Here is an 11,764-nt window from a genome sequence, read left to right as displayed (position 1 = left end):
TCTTTCTACTAGGAGACGTCCCCTTCAAAATCGATTGCACTTACATGAAAAGTCTTAGATGCTTTGGTCTCATGGCCAAGCAGTGGTCAAATAAATCTCATCATCTCTCTAGACATTCTCCTGGGTTCCAGTGATATTCAGAAAGATTTTCAAAATAGCAAATAATTATTTTAAAATAAATTTTCAGAAATAAAAATAGGCAAATTTGTGAAATTTGCCAAATGAAAATTCAGGGGTTAGCTCCAGTGCACCCTTGAATGGAATCTGAGCAATTGTTATCACTCAGAAAAGCTTCCTGAACATTCGTTCCATTATTTCAGCATAATTTTGTTTCACATACACTTTCCAGGGAGATTTTAGGAAGCGAAGCTTTGTGGCCATGGTTGTTAGCATCTAGTGGACTTTCAGCATTGGTTCAACTGGTTACCCTCCCATTTTTCCCTGATTCACCATCCTACCTCCTGATACAGAAGGGTAATGAGGAAGCCTGCAGGAAAGGTAGAGTGTCTGCTTTCCTCACTTATTTCACTTCATCTGCTCTGTTACAGCCTCTGCAGAAGACAAGAGGCAGGGCAGAACTGTACTGCACACTGCAGTGCCATTGAGCAGAGGCAGTTTCACATACAACACTTGAGGTACCTATGACAATACGTCTGTATTAACCTGGGCCTCACTTAGCCTCGTTTAGTCCATGAAGACAAGAAACATAGATGTGTATCAGCATGTCTAACATTTCCCACCTTGGTGGGCACTGCTTTATTTCTTTAAAGGAAATGATGTGGCAGTGCTCTTTTTTTGTATTATTAAATAAAATGTACTTAAATATTTACTTTGTTTACAGTTAAGTAAACTCCACATTAGAAATCTGTGCTATGCTGACAACCAGAGAGACAGAATCCTTCCAATTGCCCACTGCCCCTGCAGCAACCAGATGGCACAAGCAGCACCAGCACCAGCACCTACACCAATGGACAGGCAGACTAAAGGGTTTAATGCAACCACTCCTGAAGGAGCTATCCTGGTAGAATAATTCACTTCCTTCTTTCTCCCCTACAGCCATCAGGAAACTCTGGGGGGAAGGAGACCACCAAGCAGAAATTGATGACATTATGAAGGAGAAGGGTGCAATGGCGAGCACAAAAACCTTGCGTGTCCTTGAAGTAATAAAAGAACGATCTCTGCGCTGGCAACTTTACATTTTGATGACTGTCATGACCACACTGCAGCTCTGTGGAATCAATGCAGTTGAGTGCTCTCTTATCCCCAGAACAAGAGACAACGCTAGGCAGCATTACAAACCCCTCAAAGTCAATGTTATTAACCAGCTTAGAACTGTATCTCAACTGATACACTTTTTTCACAGGTGCATTTCCTCTTTGCATTTTTCAGATATACTTCTATTCTTTTGAAGTGTTCCACACAGCCAAATTTGAAGAATACCTTATCCCATACGTGTCCCTGGGAGTTGGGTTGTGTGAGTGCTTATCCTCTATACTGTGTGTAAGTCTTTTCAGAGTTGCATTTGAAGGAAAAATTTAATGTGGTCAACAACTCTGCTTTTTCTTTCTTATAACCAGGCTCAGGGAAATTTTGCATAACCTAAGCCACACGTTCCTGCTTCTGCAAAACCACATGCAGGATAAAAAGAAGCTTTTTTCCCAAATTATTTGCACGAGTGTATATCTTTGGACTCACTTTTTTTCCTGCAAAATAATAATTTTCTGATGTTCTGGGTTAGATGTGTGTATGTATGTGTGCACAATTTGACATATGCCAGCATGCAAGAGAGGGAACTGTCTAATGACAGCCTAGGATTGACTAATAAACACAGCTTAATTAATAATGAATTCCTTTTTGAAGAAATGAATCAAATTTGTTAGGAATTAAGAGACTCTCAAATGACATTGATCTACGGCTATTACGTAGACAAATCTTCCTCAAAGAAGACATGGAGAGAGGAGGAATTATTTCCTTTGAGAACTGGGATTTATGATCCATGTTTTCTGCTTTTCAGAGCACCCTTATAGACCGGTTTGGGCGGAAGGTGCTGCTATGGGGCGGATACACGCTGATGTGTTCTGTGCTAGCACTGCTTACCATGACCCTGTCACTGCAGGTAAGAGCCAGCAGCTCTCTGGCCACTTCCTGAGCACCAGCCCACCTTTCTGGTCTTAACTTGCAGAGTATGTATAAAAACTTCAGCCAGTGGCAGAAAATACAGAGCTCTGCTATTCTGCCGTGTGTGTAATGGTTTGATATCGCTGGTTTCTCACTTCTAGCATCGATTTTTCTGGATGCATTACTTCAGCGTTATCTTGATCTTTCTGTTCGTTGTCTTCTATGGAATTGGACCATGTGAGTACATCAGGGGTTTTGCTGGGAGGAACTTTTGTATTGTATTGGTTGGCAACACAACTGGCAGAGGAAGAACAGACTAGTGCCTTGCTAAAAGAGTTCTGAAAATTAAAGAGGGAAGGGCAGACACATACAAGTGGGACACAGTAAAAGGATACAGACGCCTCAAATTTTATTGCTGATCACATGATCTAAATAATTTAAAACACAGTATCGTCTTCTCCAAAGGATGTGAGATAGAAATTTCAAAACAATTTCTAAATCACTCAGCTAAAAACAGGATTCTAGGCATTGCCAGGTATGTTATAGTAATCATCTTCGATAATTTAACAAGTTAAGCTTATGCCTACCAACATACTCCAGGTGAAAATGGCCACAGGATCCAAAAGGGAAGATGGTTTTATAAATTACTGCACCAATAACAACTACCAGTGCAATATGGAATGGCACAGATCCACTGATACCAGAAAAAGGAGTCCAGTACGTACAAGAGGAACCTAAATTAACTGCTGTATTCCATTTCCGGAATCAAGGTCTTTCACCCTCATACCAGAGGCCACCTACCAACAGGCCACCTCTTCTGCCTGTCTGTCATCTCTTCCACTGCCATTGGGAGGAACTTCAGCAGAAGCAAGGAAATGAATAAACCTGGTGTGTGTTTGACTTTGCTTTTTCAGCTGGAGCCACTGTATCTGTGATGGTTGAAATCTTCAGCCAGTCATACAGACCATCAGCCTTTCTGATTGTTGGCTGCATCAACTGGATGGGACTGTTCGTACTTGGGATGATTTTTCCAGTAATTGTTGTAAGTGACTCTAACAGGATCCCTCTTTCCAGGCTAATCTATTTCTGAATGCTGACAGGGGGCAAAATAATAGCAATAAACTGTAATGCCATGCAAAGCTTAGAGCTCTGTCCAAACACCAAACCCACTCAGAAATTCCCCAGGCCTGTCAGAGGAGCAGCAGTTGGACTCAGGTCAAACATGACCAGTGGAAATTCCTGGTTTGATACCTGTCCTGGATTGTGTATTGACCACACCTTTGAATTTGAACTTCTAAGACACAGGCTTGCACTAAAGGGCAGAGAAATAGAAATGATTTTCTTGTTTTCCTTACATTGTCTCGCATTTCTGCTTGCAGGATAACCTTGGACCCTTCTGCTTCCTTATCTTTTTGGGAATCCTTGCTTTATCAGCAATTTTCATCTACCTGTATCTTCCTGAGACCAAGGGAAAGTCAATCATGGAAATAAAAGCAGAATTCAACAAGCTGAACTTTGGGAAAAAAGAAACATCTGTCACTGAAAATAACTTTCCTAAGGAACAGGTGTCTTGCACCAAGCTCTGAAAGTTCAGAGAAGAAATTTGTACAGGAAACAATGTTGCAACAGAAGTAAAAAGGAAACATTAAAAACAGACTGCAAGCTCTTCTGTCTCATCTATTTTTTCTTTTTTAAGATAGATATGAAACTCACTATGCTAGAGTAACACTAAGTACATCATAAGCAGGAAGCTGCTGGCAAACAGCTCAGAGAAGAGTATCAGAAATACAAAAGATGAAGTAAAATAATTTAAGATGACAAACCAAGGTAAAGTAGAATCAAGAAGGCTCAGTGACCATCAGTCATGAGGCTGGAGAAACACAGAGGTCTAAAATATTTGGCTGACAGGGACGCAGAGGAAAAGCTAAATACATGGTTTAGGGTGACCCAAGCAGATGCAGACTAAAAACATAGCACCTCAAATTCAGAAAACAGGTTTCAGCATGATGACAGAGAAAAAATATTGAAAGTGAAATTTGATGTGCAACAATCCTGGAGATGTAATGGAAATCTCAGTGGAGAACATCCTAGTAACTCCAGGCAGGGAGAAGGACCTGCCAAACAGAGATATTCTTGCATGCAAAAGAGGTAAAATGGCTGCTATAAAATAAAGCAGACTCTCGACAGCATCTTTGGTGTCTAAGGAACTGATTTCCAACCTGGTGCATTGGCTTCTGGGAATTACATCAGATGTTTTCACAGAAGAAAGAGTTTGTTTTGGAAATGTTTTTCTTGTTATGTAAGCAAGTTGGGAAAAACGACTGATTATTGTACCCAGCAGTAAAAATAGGTTGTGAATTTCATTGGAAATAGTCTAAGTTTTTCCAAGTGACCAATAACAAGGATAGTATGATTTGTAATTAAACACTTTGGATCATACCACCTGCTTTTCTCCAACCACCGAAGAAAAAATGAATCAATATTACAAACTACAGTTTCTCTCCTTAAAGATGGAGGTGTCACTTGGGTTTGTTTTTAATGCTTTGGCTTAGGAAACATACCCTGAAAAGGCTTTTTGTAAACTAGATTTTATTTCTGGTCTTTTTTAGGGTTTTCATTATTTTCAGAATGCATACAGGAAACACAGTCCACAAACGTGGGCTGTAAATGAACACTGACACAGTAATTTCATCTCCTGACTTTTTATTTGCTGACCTTCTACAGCAAGGGTACTACAGTGAAGGAACTGGCTTAAAATCAACATACACCACACAATGAAAGAATGGATTGGGTTGGAAGTGACTTTAAGATCATCTGGTTCCAACCCCCTGCCATGGGCAGGGATGCCACCCATTAGATCAGGTTGCTCAGGGCCCAGTCAACCTGACCTTGAACACAATCAGCTTCAGCATGTTCATACAGAAGTTTTCACCATTTAAAAGCATTTGCTTCAATTACACCATTCAATACAAGCATTTAGTGCAAGCTATAGAAAGTTCTCCCTCTTTTCTGCTGCCTGGGGAAAATGGACTCAGTACAAAAGCTCTTAACTCAGAAACTACTGGGCATAAAGACACCCATCACTTTTAACATGGAGAGATCATCAAACCATTTATTTTACCCCCATTAGCATTTTCAGCCTGCTTTCCCCACATATCTTGCTGTGAACACCCCCTACCAAATGCCATATGACCCCTCTAAATCACTTCTCTCATGTAAGGCTCTTCTAGGCATCAGTGAGAAATGATCCCATCTCTGCCACACACTCCCTCCACTCTGGATAAAAGCTGCTCGTGTCAGAAAACCAGTGGATTTCCTGTCTCTCAGGAGTTATGACTGTTATGGAACTATTTGCACAACAAAGGAGCAAGTTGAAAACAAGCCTTCTCTGAGCATGCAGCATCCAGTGCTCACCACAGTGGAAAATCAAGACCCTGATTTTTAGGCATCTTTGTCATGACTTAGTCATGGTTCAGGAAAGGTCTGCACAATGTGTCACTGGGCTTTTTGTGTTATGGTCTATTCCACAGAAAGAGTTTCAGACCTCACAACTGAATCATCCATCCAATTTTTAGAAGTAATTATTAGACTTGCATAAAGAGGTGCATTACAACCTACACTCAGTCTCTGAAACACTTGCTTTTTCACTGGTTTCATGGTCAGGCTGTATCCAAAGATGAAGTGTCATTTTGGACGCTTTGGTTTCCAGAGCACAGGTTCCCTCCCAGGACAGTGCCTTGGCTGTCTGTGTTAGCAGTCTGCAGACGGCACATTCAGCCTCACCTCTCCTGAGACACTCCCACCCCTCTCAATGCACCTGCCAAAGGTATCACTGACTATTTAAAGGCTCCTGAGGTGTTTACTAGCACACTGGGCTGAGCCAGCTTATGGAGAGTTAGAAAGAAGGCTGTGCACAGGGTGAGCTGAAAAAAAACCTGCTTGTGATCCAAAGATGCCTAAATTCATTGTTAACACAAATATAAGCAAGGATAAAGTTCCAGAATCTTTTGCAGGGGAGCTCACCCAACAATTATCAAAAGCATTGGGCAAACCAGCACAGGTAAGTCCATTTGCTGAAATGTTTTCCTTCTTTAGTCAGCTGTACCTATGCAATGAGCTGTTTCTGAGTGATAGCCTTGATAAACTAATATACCTAATGACTCACCAGTATTTGCAGTCTTCTCTCTGGGAGAATATTAAATACTTGTTTGCTGTAACTTAGTTTTACTGAGGTCACAAAACACTGAATTATTCAAACTATCTTTGTGTAGGATGATATTCCATGTAGTTATCTGTGTAAGTGAAGACACTGGATGCATGTGGTATGTGTCCACAGGTATCTCTGTGAATACCTCTCAAGAATCTGAAAAGCAAACCTCACCCTCAACTGCCTTGCTGAATCCTGTTGAATAAGTGCTTGTTATCTGCCACCAAATTGCCTGTAGCCTAGTGGTTACAGTTGAAGTAAAAAAATTATTTTTTCAGCTTGCTTGGACATCTGGCAAAAATATCTATGTGGCATCATGCTATTTGTAGTCAAAATACCAGAGTAAAAGCTGTCTGCTGGTTTCACTACCAAACTGGAGGGGTTTTACCTGCCAAAACATAGAGCAGTACGCTACTGAGGAAACGTACTGAAATACTGGTATTAAGAGTCTTATAAGGATTTATAGGGCTATTATTTTCTTAATACTGACTGGTCACTAGTCACTGTATCAGTTGAAGATTGTTGAATATGAAAAACCAAAAGAAAACTTCTCTACAGAGCTGTAAACTTCATAACATGAGCTATACCTCAGTTGCTGTAGCAGCAGTAACTTCAGTGATTTGGCTACAGATCTGTAGCAGCTTGGTTAAGCCCCCTTTCTGCACATTCACTACCCCATTTTCAGAAAATGTTTATCTTGCTTTGGGAGTGACGCTTTGAAACTGTAGAAAGAATGAAGTTTTGGTGCCTACAGAAAGGACTCTGAGGGCTTCCCAGCAAACGTTTCTCTATGTACTGGGACACCTGAACACATGAAATTCTTATGTAAAACTAATGTGTTCTATCCCTCTTTAAAAAAAGCCAACAATTTTATCAGTCTAGCAAACAAGTGCTTGCTGTTGGGGGGGCGGGGGGTGTGTCAGCTGGTGGTTCTTGCATAACAGCTTCTGAATATAAAGCTAGAGGCCAGGGCTGGGATGCAGCTGGAACAGGTTTGTGCAGCTGTGTGGAAGGGATATGTAATGGGACTTAGAAATATACAGGGAATAACAAAGAGGTTTTTCTGAAGAGGACATACAAGTTCTTCGTGACAAAGGAGGCAATAGGAAAGGGAGAGTATCTTAGTTATAACACAGAAAGAAGGAAAGGATTAGGGTGGGCTGGAATGCAGAGCTTTCCTCTCACAGGAAACTGTACCATTTGGGAAAAATACTGATTTTCAATCAAATAGGGTTTTTCCTACTGGAAGAACTGTTTCAAATATTTTCAAACTGCTCTAAGAAGAAAATAATGTTGATTAATTCTTCAACTTGATTTTTCTTTTAATCATGATAACTTGCTTCCTGGGTAGATGTTAAAGGCATGGATGTACCTACATTTGGCATAAAGTCGAGAGCACATGGTGTCCAGACAGGGGAGAACAGGGCCAAGCAAGTGGGACCTCAGCAGGATCTCCTTGGCTTATCCTGTACTGCTGCGGTCTGATGCACCTTACACGCAAACAAACTGTAAATGATGGCCAAAGACTAATTACCCAGACAACTCCTGGTACTCAGGCTAGCTTGTTTTATCCAGAGGGTTGATTGCTGCCGAGTTCCAATGATGCGCTGCTAATAAACGTGGGTAAGAGCAGCACAGAAGCCAGATGAATGCCAAAGGAACTGATCCCTAGATTCCCCAGTGTGTGGATCTGACACTGTGTATTAGCAGCAGGGAAAATCGCAGGCTAGTCATTAATATTAACATAGATACTTTCTTCTATTTTTCCTGATATCAAGAACAAAAGTAGGATTAGGCTGCATTTTGTTTAATGACGGGGATGTTGATTTAAACCTCTGTTGTGTCAGTTCACATTTACCTCAGCAGGGAAGACTGCAGCAGGAGCCAGTGAGGTGCAAAATCTCTCCGGAATGCAATGTGGCAGCAATGCAATTGCACACCCCCCTCGCCCCTGACATTCCATACAGGCAGGGAGAGCCTGGTGGCATAGAGGAGGTGTTGCAGATATTATAGGTCACTGAGCTCCTGGAGCACCTGGACCGGGAAGCCAAAGCACTATGGAGTCTTTTTACTGGCCTTTGACACAGCAGTGAATATCTTGGAGTAGAATGCAAATCTAGACAGTAAGATGTCAACAAATTAAAGACTTGCATATGAAAATCATGCATTTATTTTCACTGCAGTTTAGGTACATAAATACCTTCCTGGATTTTCAAAACTTTTCTTAAAGCGGCAAAGAAAATAACATTCATTTTCTTCTTCCAACAGTATGTAGCAATACAGATCTCTCCTGATCAGGTGATGTCCTTTGGTGGCTCCACAGATCCTTGTGCTATGTGCTTTCTCTACAGCATTGGAAAGATAGGGGAGCAGGAGAACAAGGTCTACTCCAAATTGCTTTGTGACCTGCTAAACAACCAGCTGAAAATACCATCTGACAGGTGAGCTCATACAGAAATTTTTCTGACTTGACTTTCCACAGATTGTTAAAACTATTCATCCCAGGCTGGTCCTTTGGTGCTCTCTATTAATGTGCTGATTGAAGAGGCTAAATGCCAAGTCAACTGAGCAACTCCCCAGCTAAAGAGAAGAGAGGAGCAACTGCATGACCTGCAATGCTGATGTCCAAAAGCTGCAGAATTCCTTGGTTAAAATGATGTAGGTTCAGGCACTGTATGTGCCAGAGATATCATGTGCAAAAGACCAGGTAAAGACACAATAACTCAATGTTATTATATTGATAACTCGAGTCACATGTACCAACAGTTCCCTACTGGCCGTAGGGTACAAGTGGAAGTGTATTCCAAGAGCTTCCACTTACATAAAAGCCCTTCTAGTCCTTTCCCTGAAGGCATGTCATTCTGCTCCAGAAATGACTGTAAATAAAATACAGTATCTTGACAGCTTCTTAAACCAAGAAGTAGAAAAACACTAGGAACTCCAGAATGCAAGTAGGTGAGGCACTAAAAGGTGCAGGAGGAAGGGAGTGTAAGACCTGGGAAGTAAAAAGCCCTAGGGGAGAGTCTGCAGCATGGCTGTGTCCTGTTGCAGGAACACCCTGATCAGCCTGCAGCACTCTGCTCTCAGCAGCTGACAGTGCCTGTCTTCCCTTCCAGGATCTACATCAGCTTCTTTGACATCAGTCCTGGCAATGTAGGCTGGAATAACACCACCTTTCCTTGAGGTGCCCTGGGGTGGTAACAGCTTACTCCTGAACGCTCGCCGTGGTTTCAGAACGGCAGTTCTAGTCACCTTCTGGTATCTGCCAAATGCAAAAGGCATTGTTACCTTAGTTGCTGCTACCCACTGCTGTTTAACATCTTGCCTGCTGCTGAAATAAAAGTAAAAATACAGCAGAAACCTTATGACTGAGACCTTCCTGTTACTCTGGGAAGACCTGCAGTTGAGATGGAGGGTGCCTTTTCAAAATACTGCTAACAGAAGCTTTTCTTTCAAAAAAAGTTTAGTCACATGCGAAGATGAACATTCCATTTGCCTTTGCCCTGTCCATGCTCAAGAGTCAAATTTCAAGAGAACTATCTTGACCTGGTTTCAAGATCTATTTAATTCAATAGATGTGGCTATAAATGTTGCACGTGGACCTCCATCTCTAAGGAGGAAAGATATGATTACCTCTTATTTAAAAGGGATGGATTGCAGTCCAGGTCCTCTTTAGGCCTAACACTACAGGGATATCTAACTGATTAGCAGAAAAACTTGTGCTGTGTCCCAGGGCTCAGCATAAGCAGAGGGAGTGAGTGGAAAAAACCACTGTTCGCTGTTGTGCCCTCCCCTTTTCATCCATTGAGCAATTTGTAGTGACAGTGAAGATTAGAGCACAGCTCAGAATGAGGCAGAGGCACAGCAAGCCAGAGTAAGCCATTCCTAGGGACTGAAATGGTGAATTAATTATGAAAGGAAGATTTGCGTATAAATATTTATTATTTAAGCCCTTGGTCAGATAAGATCATTTGCTTCCAAAGTGAAATAAAAGATTGAGTAGAGATGTTTCCTGAAATTCTACAGTTAAGTGTATTGTGACTTTTTTCTGGAAGAGCAAACCTTATCGCACCCCTGTTCTGAACTCTATTGTAAACATTGCATTTTGTCCCTACCACAGCTTTGCTTTGCAGCCAAAGACTTTAAATACAGACCTGCACCTCAACCTACAAAAATGCTTTGTTGGGGTAACAAATGGAAGCTGCTTTGGTGAAAGCTTTTTTTTAGTTAAGTAAGCAAAAGAGAATGAAATTGCAGATGTCTCTCCATTGTGTGGCAGCATAGCCAGGGGCTGCCACTCTGGGCCTAGCAGGCCACACAGCAAGCACACCGATGGTGACATTGCTCTCAATATTTTCTCCCTGCAGAGGTAAAATTCCCACCCTACCTCCATGCAACAAATCTGGGAGGCAAGTAGGTGAGAGGAATAAGTGGGACTATGCAATGGCAGGGAGCTGAGGATATCAAAGGGAGGAAACTTAATCAGTTCTTACCTGCTGTTCTTAAGCCCCGTTAATCGCTAAAAAAGGAAGCGCTCCAGTTCCCAGCATTATAACCTGTGTCACTCCAAAGCATTCCCGTGTAACACCATCCCTTACTCCTCATTCAGGGCTATATGTGTTCACATGTGTAACGTGTACATATGGTCAAGCTCTCTAGCAGCAGCAGCGCATGATTCCTGTGTTTGAAACGTCTGGGTGGAGAGGGCTCCGGGCCTGATCCTCTTTAGCCTTCCTGTGAGTCATTTCGTGCAGCAGAGCAGCGCTGCCGCCATCGGGGCAGGCAAGAGTCAGGGGTGGGGAGCTGCGCCCTGGCGGCCTACGTGCATCACATCACACAGCCCAGCATACGGCTCGGCTCTGCTGCCTCTAACCTCCGAATAGGCACGCACCAGTTCATTCCTAAGCAAAACAAAAATCACTTCTGCCTTTTTCCAGTACAAAAATATTATGCGAAAATGGGGATGCTGAGGAACAATAGGTAATTTTTAATTTGACTGAAATACCTTAGAGAGTAATGAATATGCCAGCAAGGCAGACGTTTCTGCTTACACTGAGGCAAAGCTGTGCACACAAAGCAAAATCGGTACAAATGTTACTTTATTTTGCAAAAGAAGAAAACCCCGGAGCCAGGGCCAGGATCCCTTTTTGCAACTGCCAAGCTAAGGCTTATATCCCTCTCTGGCCCTGATCCTGCAGAAGCCAGTGGGAGTGCTACAGCGGTCGTATCACATTCGCTACGCTGATATCAGGTTATGTATGAGCTGCCCAGCGCGCCCGTACTCCGCTCCAGGAAGGAGCCTGCAACAAACCCTAAAAAAATATTAAGTGGCAGCAGCAAAGCCAAGGAATAACGGCGGAGCGGGGAGACCACTGGCCGAGAGCCTGCTGCGGGCGGGAGCTGCACGCCGCAGCGAGGACGGCAAACCAGGGAACTGGT

General features: G+C 42.4%; 2 protein-coding genes across 4 annotated transcripts in view; both read left to right on the top strand.

Moving 5' to 3' along the window:
- LOC103614208 (solute carrier family 2, facilitated glucose transporter member 11) overlaps nt 1-3,784 on the top strand; it is a 21,395-nt gene extending 17,611 nt beyond the window's left edge. For all 3 annotated transcript variants that reach the window (XM_008632104.2, XM_017732272.1, XM_017732277.1), the window contains 7 exons: nt 350-498; nt 1,057-1,244; nt 1,390-1,500; nt 2,015-2,116; nt 2,280-2,355; nt 3,033-3,160; nt 3,498-3,784. In XM_008632104.2, coding sequence (XP_008630326.1) covers nt 350-498; nt 1,057-1,244; nt 1,390-1,500; nt 2,015-2,116; nt 2,280-2,355; nt 3,033-3,160; nt 3,498-3,704 — 961 coding nt within the window. In that variant the 3' untranslated portion in view covers nt 3,705-3,784. The remainder of the gene's footprint in view (nt 1-349; nt 499-1,056; nt 1,245-1,389; nt 1,501-2,014; nt 2,117-2,279; nt 2,356-3,032; nt 3,161-3,497) is intronic.
- A 2,271-nt stretch (nt 3,785-6,055) lies between these two features.
- Nucleotides 6,056-11,764, top strand: part of MIF (macrophage migration inhibitory factor (glycosylation-inhibiting factor)) — an 8,233-nt gene continuing 2,524 nt past the window's right edge. The window contains exon 1 of the mRNA XM_017732279.1: nt 6,056-6,178. Within this exon, the coding sequence (XP_017587768.1) occupies nt 6,071-6,178 (108 nt within the window). The 5' untranslated portion in view covers nt 6,056-6,070. The remainder of the gene's footprint in view (nt 6,179-11,764) is intronic.

Source organism: Corvus brachyrhynchos, unplaced genomic scaffold, assembly GCF_000691975.1.
Source record: "Corvus brachyrhynchos isolate BGI_N302 unplaced genomic scaffold, ASM69197v1 scaffold864, whole genome shotgun sequence".
Taxonomy (NCBI): domain Eukaryota; kingdom Metazoa; phylum Chordata; class Aves; order Passeriformes; family Corvidae; genus Corvus; species Corvus brachyrhynchos.
Note: the sequence above shows the minus strand (reverse complement) of the source record. Positions and strands in the feature narration are given on the sequence as shown.